Raw genomic sequence first — 20508 nt, 5'->3', positions numbered from 1 at the left:
GGGAACAACCTCCATTTTGAACATGCCCTCCTACATTCCTATTGATTGGGGGCCACGCCCCTCAGCTCCAATTGGCCTTGTGCAGAACTCTCAAATATACACTACCACTACAGTATTAAGAGTTTGACACATGGGATGAAGACTTATGGTCGGATAATCTGGATCATGATATACCAGGTTCTACTGTACCATAATGAAAAAAATCATGGCATAAGTGGATATCCCATGGTATAGGTCCTCTATGTTCCAAATTTCAAGCCAGTGTTTTGTCAACTCAAGCCAACTACTGTTAACTCCTGTCTATTAATTATCACTGTAATTATGCCCACGTGAGAATGTAAGAATGGTACAGTATTGATTGATTGATGAGAAATTACCCAAAGATAGTTCACAGTAAGATAGCTTTATACTTACTATTATATACCATTATACCAAATATACTAAATAGTTTATAAGATAGTCATAGTATATTCTATTCTTGCTGTTGAGGATTACCAGCATCACATTGCTCCACAGAATAGAAATACCCCACACAGCACACTGATGTTTATAAAACGTTTAATAAACGTTACCTCTTAAACATATGAAACATTTAGACAACGTTGTATGTTGTTGACCATCACGTTTTCTAAATGTTTATTCAACCTTTAGTTTTGTACTGACCTTTATGTTTAATAGACATTTATTTAAATGTTGTATTCAACATTTCAATAAACATTATATCAACGTTTTGATAAACATTATGGTCGACTTTCAATAAACATTATATCAATGTTTTGATAAAAATTATGGTCTACTTTCAATGAACATTATATCAATGTTTTGATAAACATTATAGTCAACATTTCAATAAACATTATATCAACGTTTTGATAAACATTATAATCAACCATTGGTTGAGCATTTGATTCTTTGGAAGTAGTACATATTGTCAAAATCCAGCCCATGTTGAAGCGTTATGTGTCATAATCCTGATCCATGGGGGGGACACAAAAATATATAATTATTGATTTTGAGTCATGAGATAATAGACCAAGATTATCACTTTTCAACCAGGAGTACGATTTCTTAGTATTGAAGGACTCACCTTTTGTCGGTATATATTGTAGCCTATTTCGCTCCATGGAGGGGCATAAATATACGATGAAAAGGAAATTAATAAGTAAAAAGATTGAATAAAAGAAGATTATTGAACAGTTACGGTATTTGAGGTTATAATTTAGCAGTATGTAGTTGTAGGTTAGGTTGACTAACCTTCGTTTGGCCGGGAAATTGATATAATTGAATTCAGAGTGTCTAAGTAGAATGACTGGTGTATGGATGAAACAGATTGAAAAAATCAATTTGCTCAATAGAGGGTTTGGCGGACTACAAAGGTAGGCAAAGTATGGGCCGTAAATTTCTAACTTAGCGCTATAGGTGATTATGTAGTGAGAATGCAGTTCAATCTGAATCTGCCAAATATGATCAATGCTGTCACTAGGATCAGACAGAGATAGTAATTTTGGAGTGAGCTTCTTCTCCAAATAATGACCAATATATTTAGGATCCAATAATTGTGCTATAGTTGGAAAAGATATTAGACCGCATAAAACAACAGACAGAATAGCAAATCCATGCGAACCAGTTCTCTGATAAATACTATGGGTTGTATGATGGCAAAATGCTGAACCAAAATAGTAAATATTTCGAGTACCGAGTTTAATTCTAATGTTGTCTATACGATCTATTACCTCTCCTTGCGACGTTGACAGGATGAGAATACAGGATTCACTCCACCTTGGTGTGGTAGGCTAGTGGCAGTCGATTTTTTATTTGATTCTGTGGGGTATTCCCAATAAAGTGATTTATTATTTGATAAGAATATCGACTACCATTTACCACGAGAAGAAATAATAATCAAAGGATAGATACTATACTCGATGATGTCTGACTATTGCAAAACAGGATGTGTCCTGCACGATCAAAACATGTCAGTCGAGAAAGAATGAATTTGGAGGTGTAATGGAGTAAACCCAGTTCAAGAAAATGGTAATATGGATAAATTCTGAAAGATATACTTTTACAGAAAATATTGAATAAATTAAATAAATAATAAATGAATAAGTAAATAATCATTCTATTTGTTCATGGACCAGCCATACAAATACAGAAATACAGTTAAATAGAGATACATGCACAATTATTCTATAATTCCAACACTAACCTCGAATAGAAATGAATTCTAAAGTAAAGTGTCAGTTCGTGAGAGAGCATGATTTCACTCTCTATGTCTGTTATAAATGTCTCCACTCCATGTGGATTATCAAACAATCAAGACTTATAGAATATTACTGCATAACTGAAAATTTATAACATGAAATATTGTATCAAGACATCAATGGAATAATTATAATTTAAATAAATACTTAAAGAACACAGCAATATCACAATTATAGATCAAACAATACTTCATAGCATATTACAGGAACATTAACATTACATTATAATACTACTTTGGATTGGAACAGGTACTTTAGGACAGGTACATTACTTAATAATTTTGACTACAAGGTTTCAAGCTATTGAATAAACTTACAGGCATTCTAATGAGTATAATGATGATAGTTAAGTCAGAAAGATTGATTTACAATAAGACTACACTAAACTTGGGTGGAAATTGAATTTTTCAAGCCAAACAAAATGTGATTAATTTACATAGGGCATGCAATAGCAATCATCACACATATTTTATATGAGTTACAGGAAATCCCACTTGTGAAATCACATACTCAAGTATCAACACTACAAATCAAGAAGCGAATATCAATTGCTTTTACTACATAGAGGAATACTCTATTTATTTTCCTCTTACTCAAATTTGATAGAAGTACCATTACTTTGTCAGCATCTGACACAACATTTTGGATGAATTTGCCAAGAAAGTAGGAACGAATAGAGTTATACATTGGACAGCGTACTAAGAAATGTTCTATATCTTCTCTCTCATGAATATTACAAATAGGACAATTCGACATACAGTTCAATTTTGTACCTCTATTATTAACATACAAGTATATAGATACATTAGTGGCCATTCGCAATTGAGTGATACAACGGACTTTGACAATGGGCATTTGGAATCCAAGCTGCTCACCCATCTTGAAATTGAGATTTAATTCTCTATAGTGAGGGCAATTCATAGAGCTGAGTGCTGCTCCTACATCTTCCGCATACAAACTATCTGTGTGATTTCTGAACAAGATTCCCTGTACAGCCTTCAACCTGTGAAAGAGGTCAGCTCTATCTCCTCATGCAATTACAATACCCTGATCACCGCACTTTTTCTGGAGATGAGACAACCATCCCGAGGCTCCATGTATATTGTTCTGCTCCAGTGCACAGTCCAACAACACCGAGAAACAGAGTTTAGGGTATCTACACTCAGACATCTGTAGGACCCTTAAAAGGAAACAGAAAGTTCTCTTCAATAGAATGTGACTGAGCCTCAATCTGCCCAATTCCAAACGTACCGCCCAACTCGGTGATAAGACATTCAACAGAAGAACACGTTTCAAAAAATACAACTGTGCTCTTTCCAAAACGTCAGCACAACCAAGACCCCGAACTTCAGAGCCATACAGAATCGAAGGCAGCACTACCGCATCGTAGAGTTTCATCTTAGCATCCCATGTGTCAGACTTGGCTCTTTGAAGAACCTGGACGACTGACTCTCCAGTAATTCTCGCCTTCCTAATTAAGCCTTCACAGAATTTCCGGAAGCAACCCGACGCAAGAAAGTCTACTCCAAGGTACCTATATCTGCTGACTATCTCTACTTCCTCACCTCGATAGTGAAATGATAAAACTTTTTTGCGGCCCCTAGCATGGAAAGGTACAATTTTTATTTTTTCAATATTGACAGTCAGCTTCAGGGATTCACAGTAGTCGGAAAGACAATTTAGCTTGTTACGCAGGTCCACCTCACTATCTGCAAAGATGACAATATCATCAGCAAACAGTAACATCAATATGTCAGTTTGGTTTTTCAATGGAATGCCATGGAAGCCTCTTCCCCTGAAAAAGGACTCAATATTTCTCAAAAAGCAGGAGAACAAAAATGGACTAAGTGAATCCCCCTGCAACACTCCTTTTGTAACTTCAATGGAGTCTGAAGTCCTATTCTCGCTTCTCACAACCAATGAAGCCCTGTCATAAAGTCCATTCAACAGCCTTATCATTTTACTGCTGACTCCACACAACCTAAGCTCGTCCCATAGAAGCCCATGAGGAACAGAGTCGAATGCAGATTGGAAATCAACAAATAAAGCAAGAAGTTTGCGGCGTCTAACCTTTATCTGGTGGAAAACAACTGTATGCAAAACAAATATATTGTCCAGACATCCACGCCCTCTCCTAAATCCACTTTGACACTCGGGCAGTATGTGACATTGATCAGCCCACTCTGACAGCCTTATCTCTAATGCATGTGTGAAAAGTTTTGTGATATTATTCAGCATTGCCAATCCTCTATAATTATTAGGGTTGTCCTTATCTCCCTTCTTATACAGAAAAAAACATGACAATTTTAGACCATTCCCGGGGTACCTCCTCCATATGTACTATTTTATTGAATGAATTTAGCAAATAATCTCTCCATTGCATTGGTAGAGCCTTGAAAAATTCATAATGTATTCCGTCGACACCAGGTGTTTTTTTGTTCTTTGATTTAGATTTTACCTGATCTAACTCCCACAAAGTGAACTCTCTATCCAGAAAGGGGTGTCTAGCATCACTAAACACAAACAATTGTTCCCTCTCACCTGCATATTTACTGCCAAGAAAGCGTGACCAAGATTCCAAAGAAACACCGTTAACATGCTTCTTTCCACCCTTGAAATATTTAACTGCTGTCCAAAACTCATAGGGATTTCTAACATTTCTTATGTTGTCTTCAACTTTATTTAAATATAAATTTCTTCTAATTTTGATTGTATCCCTGTAATTCTTCTTCAAATCAATAAATGCTTTCACAGCTGTATCCTCATATAACCTGGACCTAGCAAACCTGAATGCCCTGCGTACACTTCTTTTTGAAGCATTGCACTCAAGGTCGTACCAAGGTTCATTTTTAAAGCCACCAGTAAATTGTTTCCTATACATGCCAGATAAGTCAGCTGCCTCCCAGATAGATTTTGTAAAATTCTCAAAAATTAAATCAATTGGATTATTTGTATCATTGAGTTGAAGATTCAATCTAGGAGATAGCAACAACGCCTCTCTAAATGATTCGGCACAGCAGTTCGCCCAAACCAGCCTGTAAGAAATAGTTTTATCGCTCTCAGGTTCTAATATTGAAGTTTCTAAATCATCAACCAAGTCAATATCTATCTCAATCGGCAAGTGATCAGACGATAAAGAAATATCTGAAACTGTGAACTCACGTACAGTATTAAGGTGTGCCAAATCAATCCAAGCATAATCGATAACGCTTTTGCCGTTTTCATTGATAAAAGTATAGTTTCCTGGCTTATCTCCAAAACTTCTACCGTTTAGGACGACAAACAATTCATTCTCCATTAGATTTACCAGTTTCCTACCCTTGCTATTAATTTTCTTATCTAGCGAGGACCTTTCGCTATACAAACAATCAGTAGTGTTGAATAAAAATTCATCTTCAAAAGAATTTAAGTCACCTATTCTACAATTGAAATCTCCACCCACTATAATTGGCAGTTTTTCCCCACGAAATGAAATAATATTCTTATCGAATAATCGCTCTAGGCTATGAATACCCTCTTGCTCGAAACCTGATCGAAAATAGATGAGACCAACAATAAAACCATTTCCGTTTTTTTCCGCCTTCAGAAACAATAAGCAGCTACTATCAATAACAATGTCAAAACTTATATTATCTTTGATAAGAATCAGCAAGCCACCCACAGCTCGGCCACGCCTGTTATCTCTAATAGCCACTCTTTCCACTATTTTAAAACTATCAAATATAACTGAATCATTTATCTTATTATAAGCCCATGTTTCTGATATGGCAACTATATCAAATGAATTGATTCTTTGGCGCTGCTGGCCATCAATTGAAAGCAAATTACTCAATCCGTGACAGTTCCAAAACATTATTTTCAGTCGAGAATTAGACTTAATTGAAGGATTAAAATTATGATCCTCTTTAAAGGGTAAATGACTATGTCTACTGACATTTAGCGACTCCAGATTAACAAGTCTCTCACACTCGATGACTGGACTCACCCCCTCCATCTACTATGGTGGACCAGCGCCGCCAGGAAGCACACTAGGACTAGCACCAAGTGAGTGTCAAGCCCGTTCCTCGTTTTTGACTGCAACACACGTTGACTGCCCCCGGCCGCCGTCCTCAGCCAGCCAAGCAGGTTGTTGGCAGGGCGCGGCGGCTGACTCGTGCTGTCGCCGTCCCTCGCCGCCTCCACACATCGATTTCGCCGTCCATCTCCCCGTCGTCTCTTCGCACTGTGGTGTCCTCTCGATACATCAGTACGTCGCCTTCGAGTTATTGAATTCTCAGGGTGCTGGAGGGTGTCAAATAATGTAGCTCCTTGTCTTATTACTGTTGGGGCCGTGAAATCAGAAACCGGGCTGCAGGGTGCAGGAGAATCGAGAGCACCAGGTGATTGGTTGGGTGTGATAGGGTAAGATCCCAGAAATCGTATGTTGGGAGAACTTGACAACCGGATGATCCTCCTATTTCTAGAAAGCACACCACCTTCACCGTCAACATCAGCCATTGGCACCGTTGCTTCACCAACTTCACTCATCACAGTCTGTTTGACAAATTTTCCCAAGTGTTTGGAGAATAATCGTTTCCCGTGGCGATTGAGATGGAGACCATGTTTTGTGAAGTTGAATCTCCGGAGGAAGTCATTAATGTCTAGGTAGAAGAGCTGCAGCGCACCAACATAGTCATCCACCATTCTATATAGGTAAGAGTTGGAGTAGAGTATGCTCTCGTTAAGTGTGAGGTCGTCATAATGGCAGGGTACACTGCATATTACAATTTCCTTGGAAGATGGTTAATTGATGAGGTTCATTTTTATGAAAATCATTAGTACCAGTCAATATAACAATGACATCATCCTTAGTGAAGTCACTGACAAAATGGAGTCCATTGTGAATGATGTGTTTCAATTTAGCACCGGGCTTGGTGTGGACGAAAATTTCGAAGTCGTCATATAGATGATGGAGGTATTCACTCACCTCTCTTCCTTGACTGTCTGCTAATATTGTCATCCACCTTTTCTTCTTACTATAGGTTGAATCACTACGTTTCATGCAAAGAGTCTTAGATTGACTTTCCTTATCAGGTCTGTGAATTTGAGCTTTGACTAGTAGCTTGTGAGTAGTAGGCTCATCATTTTTTGATGGAGACAATGTATCACCAGAGAGCGACTCAAATCTATTCGTTACTTTTATAGTAGCTCTTGCCTCATTAACATTATGTCTTGCCTTAGCTGAGTGTCTTGGCGTAATAAAACCATCATTCTGAGAGATTGCCTTGTCGATAACAATGCTTTCATTCATAAGTACATTATTTTTTTCAGTTTCAATTATACAAATTATTTCATTTTTATTAATTAATTCTTCCACGCTTGCTGCGTGTTGTCATAGTAGTCATTTTACAAATCAAAACTAGCATCAATATTGAATAAATAAATGAACAGATTCTACAAATTACGATTTCTAACTGATACAGAATGAATATTGAGAGATAGCGGATTTGAATCTTTAATTTATAGATACTATGTGAAAATTTGGTACTCTTTGATTGAACAAAATGAAATGGATAATAGCCCTTGGAAAGGGTCATAAACTGCACTTGTTAAAATAGCACTAGCAGAATAAGTTAATAAAAAATTACAATTCAGAAAATAGAATAAATGAATAGTTAAAATGATTATCAGGGTTGGGTTTCGCCTAAGGAAAATAGACCTTTTGGCTAAGTACAGCGTGGATATTTAAATTCATTTCATACAATAAAAATCATTTATGATAACTTTATACCCTTAAACCTATAGTCATGACTTTTCTCAAATTGATGAATTTATACGCTGTATAATTTTCGTAGATTAACGGGGATCCCCTTTTATATATTCAAATAACTTACGTAGACTTTTGTTTCTGTTTTTTTGTTTTCTAAGTATATTCGGCCGTAGAATATATTGTTCCAGCTGGATCCTTCCCCATGGCGAAAAACATCAAACAGACCTCACTTTTATAATTTCAGGGTTTGTTTGAATGGAATTGAAAAACTTAGTATCATGGATTATTTTAGGAACTTTAGAACAACATTCTTAAAACAGAAAGACAAAGATTGAATTACATTAAAACAGAAATTAAAGCTTTTGAACAATTAAGTATATGGACTAGGTCTGTATCCCACTGGTGATTCCTGCAAAATGGCCTTGAGTCTCCTTCTTCTAATTTCCACTTGAGTTTCTACCTCGAATTTTATCTCGCCAAATTTACATACTAATTCAGGATTGGTCAGATTCTGTGACATAACCAATGCTCCTCGTATAATAAAATAATGAGAAGTACAGTTTATATTTTGAGATTCATAAAGAAACTTCCACGCAATTCGCTGATACAAGCTTCCGATTTATCCGCCGCCGAGTTGTTTCTAGTTGGAGAAGTACAAAGAGAAAACTTCACTTCTGAAATGTCACTGCTTAATAAGAATAAGAGCTGTCGTACAGAAGTTCAAATGCTCAATCCATTTTTAGATGGGAAATTAATATGCATAGGAGGGAGATTAATTCATCCAGAAATCTCTTATGTGAGAAAACATCCATTACTATTACCAAAGAGAGATAATTTTACTAATCGCTCAATAGTACATTATCATGAAAGAAATCTACATACTGGACCTTCACTTGTCCTAGCGCTAATAAGACAACGATTTTGGATATTAGGAGGTAGAAATGTTGTGCAAAATGTGATAAGATCCTGTAATATTTGCTTCAAATGCAATCCAAAACCATCATTCCCCATGATGGGAAATCTTCCGGCAGGAAGAGTAAATCAATGTCGAGCATTTTATCACACAGGAGTAGATTATGCAGGCCCATTTTGGGTGTCTTGGTCCAGATGAAGGGGAGTCCGACCGCAGAAGGCTTACCTGTGTCTGTTTGTTTGTCTAACTATCAAAGCCGTACATCTAGAATTAGCATCCGACTTATCAACTAAAACATTCCTATCCGCATTCAAAAGGTTCTTATCTTGTTGTGGACCCTGTAAATATGTATATTCAGATTGCGGTACCAATTTTATTGGAGCAAAAACTGAATTGAAAGAAGTATATCAACAAATACAATCGAACGATCATGTACAAACATTTGGCTCAAAATTGGCTAGTAACGAAATAGAATGGAAATTCAATCCGCCCTCTGCTCCACATTTCGGTGGCTTGTGGGAGGCTAATGTGAAATCAGTAAAATCGCATCTATATAAAGTAATTGGATCACAGATTCTAAGTTATGAAGGATTGTCTACAGTGCTGTGTCAAATTGAAGCAATATTGAACTCACGCCCATTGTACTGTTTGGGTTCTGATCCGAGTGAACCCTCAGCTTTGACACCCGCACATTTCATGTTCCAACAACCGCTGCATGGATTCCCAGCGAGTGATGTTTTGAACGAAGAAACCAATCATCTGGGTAGATATCAATTACTTGATTGTTTGATTCAAGAGTTTTGGAGAAGGTGGAGAATAGAATATCTCCATAATATGCAAAAGAGACAAAAATGGATGACTCCCACTAATCCAATAGAAGTTGGATCTATTGTTATAACAAAAACTGACAATAGTCCTTCACTCCACTGGCTTATTGGAGTTGTAGAAGAAGTCATACCAGGTGCAGACGGCAAGATTCGTGTAGTGAAAATACGCACAAAAACTGGAGTATTCACCAGGCCAGTGACAAAAATTTGTAAATTACCATCACAATGAATTATTAATGTTTGAAAGCAGCTTGCATATTATTCTTTATTATATATTTATTCATATCATTTGCATCGCTTATGGTTTTATAAGCCAGTTATAGCCTATTATTTTACAATCAAGAATATGAGATTACTTTTTTATTATTCTATTTTTATTTATTATCTTATTTCGTGTTTAGCCGTAATTATTTGCAGTTCCCATTACCTTTGTCACAATTTCCTTCCTTCAAACCTTTCTCTTCCGCGGGCCTCTTTCCCCTAAAGCCTTCAGTGAAAGCCTCCACTGAAGTGAAGATCTTTCCTCTTCCTCTTTCCTTTTTTCTCGCGTTTTTTCGCTTAATCTTCCCGTTTTTTCATATGTGGTTCAGAAACTGTCGTTTCAGGGCGGGGGAGTATGTAGAGGCCAGCAATCAAGTATTATTAGACAGGCAGGCAAGATAAGATAGCGACCGGTCGGCTACAAGGCCAATATTCACTTTTTCCCCTTTTATAGTTAGTTGTGGAATCGCTTTCCTCAGTGAAACAACTCGACGCTAAATTTGTTCTCCACCATTATTACTACAACGCTTGATACTTTATTCACATATTTCTGGAAACCTGCAGGTAGTACAGTATCTCCTTATTTTGATCAACCAACGGGTGAGTCATTTATGTTTCTTAATTAATATTTGCAATATACAGTCCACTTATTTCAATGCTATTACTGCCCCACCAGATTCTTTTTCACAATTTTGAACTATTTATTCATATTGTTGAGGTTATGGGTTGATATCTAATTCTTCTTCCATGCAACAATATAAAATAGACATATTAAATAAACATAAAATTATTTTTGGTTCTTTCTTACTGGTTTTTTACTTAATACACACTCATAAACACAATATTACCTTCGAACAACTATTCAATTTTTCGGCATTTGTGAAGTTGGTACTACTACTTGGTATTTCCTTTGCTTACAGCTGATTATCGATTTTCATAATCTCGAATCAATTTCATGTATTTTCAGGCCAAATGCTTATTTAAATATCCATGATATCCCATTTAATAATATTTACACGATTTATGCATGGATTTTTAATTTGACAAATTTATCCGGCCTTATTTTTAATAATAATTTCCTTTTTCAGGTCTGTAACGAGATGTCCATGGGAATTCATGTCAGTTTGAGTTGGAACATTACCTCGCATTGTTGTGGACAACTTATCAAATATTTACTAGGTGGGTATTATAGATATAAAAAATTGTTTACATTCTTTATCATCACTAGTTGGATTGATGCCTACTTATCTCGCTAACCACTAATGTTTGTTTATCCTTTCGTTATGATTGTTTACATCCATAGTTATTGTACCTTCTTCTTAGGTCAGCTAGGCTAATACTGTGAACTGGATCTTTGTTGTTGATGTTATGTGGTGTAAAATTTTTCAGTAATACTGAATATCCTTTAAAGTTGTCTCGATTGAAGACCTTTCATGTAGTATTATGGTGATAGATAAATTTTGAATAGATGCTGGCTTCTTAAATATTCCAATAGGAGATGAAATGAGACATATTTAGGTTATGGTTACTATGTTGTTGTTATTGGAGACAATCTCAACCGCTAAGATGAAATCCAGTGTGTATAATATTGTTGACATATGAAGCTTTGTTATTATTTAATGAAGTTGAATTTAAAGTTTTACTCCGCCGTCTCTCATTCAGTATTATTTATAATAATTGGAGTGAGAATCTATGTTGATTTTTGACCGTCCTGTTATTTAATAATTGTTCAAATCTGGTATGGTTGTGATGGAGATGAATCCTTTCCGTAATAAGCCATTTTCCTTGAATTGTTGTTAACTTAGTTGGCTTCCACCGCACATGCCAGAAGTGGTTGTGGGTTTTTTCAAACATAGTTCCTCCTTTCTGACTGGTAACATGAAGTTGGGTGTTTTTGAACTCAACATGTTTGCGGAGATTGTGGATTTTTCTGGATAGTGTTTTCCTATCCTGCATGTGGGTGTGAACTGGGCTTGATCTTGATTTCATATGATGGGGAGGACTGTAGAATCTCTGGAATGTTTGCCGTTTCTTTAAAACTGATTTCCTGCTTCTTTTCTGAGTGGTGATTGGATGAAGGGTGATTGACTTTAATTTGGCTTGATGGTGGTGTTTGTGGATCCTTCTAAATACTCTTCTTATTTGTTGAATTTCCTTCCTGCTTAACTGTTGTCTTGATTTTCTGTGGTATTTTATTCGTCTTCTGTTGTTGTGATTATGTGACAGGTTATGATGTTTGCCGGTTTTGTTTGTTACAGGAGGTGTCTTCAGTGGATTGGTGGTGCTAGCCATCGGCGGTTTGGGCTGTCCCTCAGATTGGTGGATGGCATCCTCCAGCTCCTCTCTGTGTTCGGTGAGATACGAGTTGGCTCCAACATGGACATGCTGAGTAGGTTGATTTTCCATGCTTGTACTGTATTTGTTTGCTGGCGCCATGATCTGGGACATCCCTTCCATTCTGGTATTGAGTTTGTCAGAGAATTGTTCCGATTTCATGATCATATCTTTAATTGCTCCAGTATGTTCTAACCTTTTCCGATCAATCATGTCAGCGATCCTTGTTCCCATTACTGCACATCTAGCTTCAATCTTTTCCATAATGGTTGTAGTGTGGTTCTCCATGTAAGCTAATAATTGCCGGAACTCTTCTTTCCGCTCTTCTCTGTCCCTATCTCTCTCTTCCTGGTGTTTTTTTGGTCCTTCTTCCACCGTTCGTCAAACTTGATCATCATCTGCTCGGTTGTAGCAAGGGTGCTATTTGCCAGTGCTAGTGATAGGGGTCCATGAGTGTCCTCGAGTAATGCATATTCTTCATTTGCAGGTATTGAAGGGGCGGCGTGTGGAGGTGAGGTTGTCGGTACATCCTGGAGATCGATCTGGGTGGACGAATGCTGCCCCAGATTATTGGTGTTGAAGCCCATGGAGGATATGCTGCCGGGCTCGCGACCTCTTGGGGTCTCCACCTCATCGTCTACTCGAGTGGGAGTGCTGGAAGGAGTGTCATCAACTGTTGCCGCATCCGTCTGTGCGCTGGGTCCTGAGGGTAGTGCGACTGGGTATGAGACATCCAAATTTGGGTTGGAGTCTTCCATGGTGAAGTGATAAATTCATGGATGATGGTAGGGAAGTTCGAGCAGCAGTTCGGTAATATGTGGGCGGACAAGTGGATCGGTGCTGATTTGCTTGAACTGATCTAAGTGATGAGATGTGTGAACAACAAATATTTATCACAATGATTAGTGCCACGAGATGATTAGAGAATAATTCAGTGTACGTTGACCTTCAATTGTTCGAGGTAAAACACATAAAACAGTGAGAAATTAACAATAAAAAACAACATATAAGACAAAACATATAACGATTTCCTGTGAGGTACGATATAAAACCTTCTTGTTTTATAATTTTCATGTGGTTTAGTCCACATACAAAATTGATCTGTTCAATCTCAAGTTTGTTCTTCCTCTCCCCTAAAAATTCATCACTAGCTGACGAATCTTTTACCCACATTGATCATGCAGGGCACGCCCTATTAATAATTTAGGTTCTGTGTCACTCTAGTTTGATTAGGATTGCTATGATGGATTTTCAGGCTAAATTTGACAAGTTGTGTTTGATTCAAAGTTTGAAAAAATGTCTGGGTACTAGTGAAATAATTATGTAATCTAATAGTGTAGCTGTACATGCCTAAGGGTCTCATCAGAGGCTAACACAGTTGGGCACCATGTGTCAAAATCCAGCCCACGTTGAAGCGTCATGTGTCATAATCCTGCTCCATGGGGGGACACGAAAATATATAATTATTGATTTTGAGTCATGAGATAATAGACCAAGATTATGATTTTTCAACTAGGAGTAAGATTTTTTAGTATTGAAGGACTCACCTTGTGTCGGTATATATTGTAGCCTATTTCGCTTGGTGGAGAGGCATGAATATACGATAAAAAGAGAATTAATAATTAAGAAGATTGAATAAAAGAAGATAATTGAACAGTTACGGTATTTGAGGTTATAATTTAGCAGTATGTAGTTGTAGGTTAGGTTAACTAACTTTTGTTTGGCCGGGGAATTGGTATCATTAAATTCGGAGTGTCTAAGTAGAATGACTGGTGTACGGATGAAACAGATTGAAAAAATTAATTTGCTCAATAGAGGGTTTGGCAGACTACAAAGGTAGGCAAAGTATGGGCCATAAATTTCTAACTTAGCGCTATAGGTGATTATGTAGTGAGATAGAATTGAATCCAATTCGGTAATAAAATGCAGTTCAATTTGAATATGCCAAATATGATCAATGCTGTCACTAGGATCAGACAGAGATAGTAATTTTGGAGTGAGCTTCTTCTCCAAATAATGACCAATATATTTAGGATCCAATAATTGTGCTATAGTTGGAAAAGATATTAGACCGCATAAAACAACAGACAGAATAGCAAATCCATGCGAACCGGGTCTCTGATAAATACTATGGGTTGTATGATGGCAAAATGCTTAACCAAAATAGTGAATATTTCGAGTACCGAGTTTAATTCTCATGTTGTCTATACGATCTATTACCTCTTCTTGCGACGTTGACAGGATGAGAATACAGGATTCACTCCACCTCGGTGTGGTAGACTAGTGGCAGTCGATTTTTTATTTGATTATGTGGGATATTCCCAATAAAGTGATTTATTATTTGATAAGAATATCGACTACCATTTACCACCAGGAGAAATAATAATCTAATGATAGATACAATACTTCATAGCATATTACCAAAATTTACAGGAACATTAACATTACATTATAATACTACTTTGGATTGGAACAGGTACTTTAGGACAGGTACATTACTTAATAATTTTAACTACAAGGTTTCAAGCTATTGAATAAACTTACAGGCATTCTAATGAGTATAATGATGATAGTTAAGTCAGAACGATTGATTTACAATAAGACTACACTAAACTTGGGTGGAAATTCAATTTTCCAAGCCAAACAAAATGTGATTAATTTACATAGGGCATGCAATAGCAATCATCACACATATTTATATGAGTTACAGGAAATCCCACTTGTGAAATCACGTACTCAAGTATCAACACTACAAATCAAGAAGCAAATATCAATTGCTTTTACTACATAAAGGAATACTCTATTTATTTTCCTCTTACTCAAATTTGATAGAAGTACCATTACTTTGTTGGCATCTGACACAACATTTTGGATGAATTCGCCAAGAAAGTAGGAACGAATAGAGTTATACATTGGACAGCGTACTAAGAAATGTTCTATATCTTCTCTCTCACGAATATTACAAATAGGACAATTCGACATACAGTTCAATTTTGTACCTCTATTATTAACATACAAGTATATAGATACATTAGTGGCCATTCGCAATTGAGTGATACAACGGACTTTGACAATGGGCATTTGGAATCCAAGCTGCTCACCCATCTTGAAATTGGGATTTAATTCTCTATAGTGAGGGCAATTCATAGAGCTGAGTGCTGCTCCTACATCTTCCGCATACAAACTATCTGTGTGATTTCTGAACAAGATTCCCTGTACAGCCTTCAACCTGTGAAAGAGGTCAGCTCTATCTCCTCATGCAATTACAATACCCTGATCACCGCACTTTTTCTGGAGATGAGACAACCATCCCGAGGCTCCATGTATATTGTTCTGCTCCAGTGCACAGTCCAACAACACCGAGAAACAGAGTTTAGGGTATCTACACTCAGACATCTGTAGGACCCTTAAAAGGAAACAGAAAGTTCTCTTCAATAGAATGTGACTGAGCCTCAATCTGCCCAATTCCAAACGTACCGCCCAACTCGGTGATGTGACATTCAACAGAAGAACACGTTTCAGAAAATACAACTGTGCTCTTTCCAAAACGTCAGCACAACCAAGACCCCAAACTTCAGAGCCATACAGAATCGAAGGCAGCACTACCGCATCGTAGAGTTTCATCTTAGCATCCCATGTGTCAGACTTGGCTCTTTGAAGAACCTGGACGACTGACTCTCCAGTAATTCTCGCCTTCCTAATGAAGCCTTCACAGAATTTCCGGAAGCAACCCGACGCATGTTTGTGGCCCCTAGCATGGAAAGGTACAATTTTTGTTTTTTCAATATTGACAGTCAGCTTCAGGGATTCACAGTAGTCGGAAAGACAATTTAGCTTGTTACGCAGGTCCACCTCACTATCTGCAAAGATGACAATATCATCAGCAAACAGTAACATCAATATGTCAGTTTGGTTTTTCAATGGAATGCCATGGAAGCCTCTTCCCCTGAAAAAGGACTCAATATTTCTCAAATAGCAGGAGAACAAAAATGGACTAAGTGAATCCCCCTGCAACACTCCTTTTGTAACTTCAATGGGGTCTGAAGTCCTATTCTCGCTTCTCACAACCAATGAAGCCCTGTCATAAAGTCCATTCAACAGCCTTATCATTTTACTGCTGACTCCACACAACCTAAGCTCGTCCCATAGAAGCCCATGAGGAACAGAGTCGAATGCAGATTGGAAATCAACAAATAAAGCAAGAAGTTTGCGGCGTCTAACCTTTATCTGGTGGAAAACAACTGTATGCAAAACAAATATATTGTCCAGACATCCACGCCCTCTCCTAAATCCACTTTGACACTCAGGCAGTATGTGACATTGATCAGCCACTCTGACAGCCTTATCTCTAATGCATGTGTGAAAAGTTTTGTGATATTATTCAGCATTGCCAATCCTCTATAGTTATTAGGGTTGTCCTTATCTCCCTTCTTATACAGAAAAAACATGACAATTTTAGACCATTCCCAGGGTACCTCCTCCATATGTACTATTTTATTGAATGAATTTAGCAAATAATCTCTCCATTGCATTGGTAGAGCCTTGAAAAATTCATAATGTATTCCGTCGACACCAGGTGTTTTTTTGTTCTTTGATTTAGATATTACCTGATCTAACTCCCACAAAGTGAATTCTCTATCCAGAAAGGGGTGTCTAGCATCACTTAACACAAACAATTGTTCCCTCTCACCTGCATATTTACTGCCAAGAAAGCGTGACCAAGATTCCAAAGAAACACCGTTAACATGCTTCTTTCCACCCTTGAAATATTTAACTGCTGTCCAAAACTCATAGGGATTTCTAACATTTCTTATGTTGTCTTTAACTTTATTTAAATATAAATCTTTTTTAATTTTGATTGTATCCCTGTAATTCTTCTTCAAATCAATAAATGCTTTCACAGCTGTATCCTCATATAACCTGGACCTAGCAAACCTGAATGCCCTGCATACACCTCTTTTTAAAGCATTGCACTCAAGGTCGTACCAAGGTTTATTTTTAAAGCCACCAGTAAATTGTTTCCTATACATGCCAGATAAGTCAGCTGCCTCCCAGATAGATTTTGTAAAATTCTCAAAAATTAAATCAATTGGATTATTTGTATCATTGAGTTGAAGATTCAATCTAGGAGATAGCAACAACGCCTCTCTAAATGATTCGGCGCAGCGGTCCGCCCAAACCAGCCTGTAAGAAATAGTTTTATCGCTCTCAGGTTCTAATATTGAAGTTTCTAAATCATCAACCAAGTCAATATCTATCTCAATCGGCAGGTGATCAGACGATAAAGAAATATCTGAAACTGTGAACTCACGTACAGTATTAAGGTGTGCCAAATCAATCCAAGCATAATCGATAACGCTTTTGCCGTTTTCATTGATAAAAGTATAGTTTCCTGGCTTATCTCCAAAACTTCTACCGTTTAGGACGACAAACAATTCATTCTCCATTAGATTTACCAGTTTCCTACCCTTGCTATCAATTTTCTTATCTAGCGAGGACCTTTCGCTATACAAACAATTAGTAGTGTTGAATAAAAATTCATCTTCAAAAGAATTTAAGTCACCTATTCTACAATTGAAATCTCCGCCCACTATAATTGGCAGTTTTTCCCCACGAAATGAAATAATATTCTCATCGAATAATCGCTCTAGGCTATGAATACCCTCTTGCTCGAAACCTGATCGAAAATACGTGAGACCAACAATAAAACCATTTCCGTTTTTTTCCGCCTTCAGAAACAATAAGCAGCTACTATCAATAACAATGTCAAAACTTATATTATCTTTGATAAGAATCAGCAAGCCACCCACAGCTCGGCCACGCCTGTTATCTCTAATAGCCACTCTTTCCACTATTTTAAAACTATCAAATATAACTGAATCATTTATCTTATTATAAGCCCATGTTTCTGATATGGCAACTATATCAAATGAATTGATTCTTTGGCGCTGCTGGCCATCAATTGAAAGCAAATTACTCAATCCGTGACAGTTCCAAAACATTATTTTCAGTCGAGAATTAGACTTAATTGAAGGATTTAAATTATGAGCCTCTTTAAAGGGTAAATGACTACGTCTACTGACATTTAGCAACTCCAGATTAACAAGTATCTCACACTCAATGACTGGACTCACCCCCTTCCATCTACTATGGTGGACCAGCGCCGCCGGGAAGCACACTAGGACTAGCACCAAGTGAGTGTCGAGCCCGTTCCTCATTTTTCGACTGCAACACACGTTGACTGCCCCCGGCCCCCGTCCTCAGCCAGCCAAGCAGGTTGTTGGCAGGGTGCGACAAGCTGACTCATGCTGTCGCCGTCCCTCGCCGCCTCCACACATCGATTTCGCCGTCCATCTCCCTGTCGTCTCTTCGCACTGTGATGTCCTCTCGATACATCAGTACATCGCCTTCGAGTTATTGAATTCTTAGGGTGCTGAAGGGTGTCAAATAATGTGGCTCCTTGTCTTATTACTGTTGGAGTCGTGAAATCAGAAACCGGGCTGCAGGGTGCAGGAGAATCGAGAGCACCAGGTGATTGGTTGGGTGTGATAGGGTAAGATCTCAGAAATGGTATGTCGGGAGAACTCGACAACCGGATGATCCTCCTATTTCTAGAAAGCACACCACCTTCACCGTCAACATCAGCCATCAGCACCGTCGCTTCACCAACTTCACTCATCACAGTCTGTTTGACAAAGTGTTTGGAGAATAATCGTTTTCCGTGGCGATTGAGATGGAGACCATGTTCTGTGAAGTTGAATCTCCGGAGGAAGTCATTAATGTCCAGGTAGAAGAGCTGCAGTGCACCAACATAGTCATCCACCACTCTAGATACGTAAGAGTTGGAGTAGAGTATGCTCTCGTTAAGTGTGAGGTCATCATAACGGCAGGGTACACTGCATATTACAATTTTCGACTTGAGCTTGAGTTCAAGGAGAGAGCTGATTCCTTGGAAGATGGTTAATTGATGAGGTTCATTTTTATGAAAATCATTAGTACCAGCCAATATAACAATGACATCATCCTTAGTGAAGTCACTGACAAAATGAAGTCCATCGTGAATGATGTGTTTCAATTTAGCACCGTGCTTGGTGTAGACGAAAATTTCGAAGTCGTCATATAGATGATGGAGGTATTTACTCACCTCTTTTCCTTGACTGTCTGCTAAGATTGTCATCCTCCTTTTCTTCTTACTATAGGTTGAATCACTACATTTCATGCAAAGAGTCTTAGATTCACTTTCCTTATCAGGTCTGTGAATTTGAGCTTTGACTAGTAGCTTGTGAGTAGTAGGCTCATCATTTTTTGATGGAGACAACTTATCCCCAGAGAGCGACTCAAATCTATTCGTCACTTTCATAGTAGCTCTTGCCTCATTAACATTATGTCTTGCCTTAGCTGAGTGTCTTGGCGTAATAAAACCATCATTCTGAGAGATTGCCTTGTCGATAACAATGCTTTCATTCATAAGTACATTATTTTTTTCAGTTTCAATTATACGAATTATTTCATTTTTATTAATTAATTCTTCCTTTAAATGAATGTTTGATGCTCGTAGTTCTTTGATGCACGCTTTCAACTCCAATATTTCCTCATCAGCTTTCTCTTCATTTAATAAAGACTCTTCAAAATTTTCCTTGCATCTACTTTTTTCGCACTCTAATTGTCTAGTCAGTTCTGAATTTTCATTCAAAAGTTCCATTCTTTCATTTAGCAGTTCCCCATTGCATGAGATTGCAGTGTCCAGTTTGTTCAATGCACTAACAATATTCGGAATTAAATCAATAATAGAATCGTTTGTGAATTTTTCTGCAGTCACAGCCAGAGTTCCTCCAATGTTGATGGCCAAGTCTATCACCTCATCATTAGCAAGAAAATTGTTCATGTGTTAAGTTCCAACTCTGCTCCACGTAATAACAGCTCAAGCTTGCTGCGTGTTGTCATAGTAGTCATTTCACAAATCAAAACTAGCGTCAATATTGGATAAATTAATGAACAGATTTTACAAATTACGATTTCTAACTGATACAGAATGAATATTGAGAGATAGCGGATTTGAATCTTTAAATTATAGATACTATGTGAAAATTTGGTACTCTTTGATTGAACAAAATGAAATGGATAATAGCCCTTGGAAAGGGTCATAAACTGCACTAGTTAAAA

At 37.5% G+C, this 20508-nt stretch overlaps 1 protein-coding gene across 4 annotated transcripts in view; it reads left to right on the top strand.

The window, feature by feature from the left end:
* The window catches only part of LOC120350655, a 43338-nt gene extending 29886 nt beyond the window's left edge, over nt 1–13452 (top strand). For 3 of the 4 annotated variants that reach the window (XM_039425129.1, XM_039425132.1, XM_039425130.1), the window contains 3 exons: nt 11100–11190; nt 12270–12400; nt 12833–12957. In XM_039425129.1, coding sequence (XP_039281063.1) covers nt 11100–11190; nt 12270–12400 — 222 coding nt within the window. In that variant the 3' untranslated portion in view covers nt 12833–12957. Of the gene's footprint in view, nt 1–11099; nt 11191–12269; nt 12401–12832 lie in introns of all 4 variants that reach the window. The other variant, XM_039425131.1, reaches the window with a different exon arrangement.
* Nucleotides 13453–20508: the final 7056 nt, after the last annotated feature.

Source organism: Nilaparvata lugens, chromosome 3, assembly GCF_014356525.2.
Source record: "Nilaparvata lugens isolate BPH chromosome 3, ASM1435652v1, whole genome shotgun sequence".
Lineage (NCBI taxonomy): Eukaryota > Metazoa > Arthropoda > Insecta > Hemiptera > Delphacidae > Nilaparvata > Nilaparvata lugens.
The sequence above is the reverse complement of the archived record's forward strand: the minus strand, read 5'-3'. Positions and strand labels throughout refer to the sequence as shown.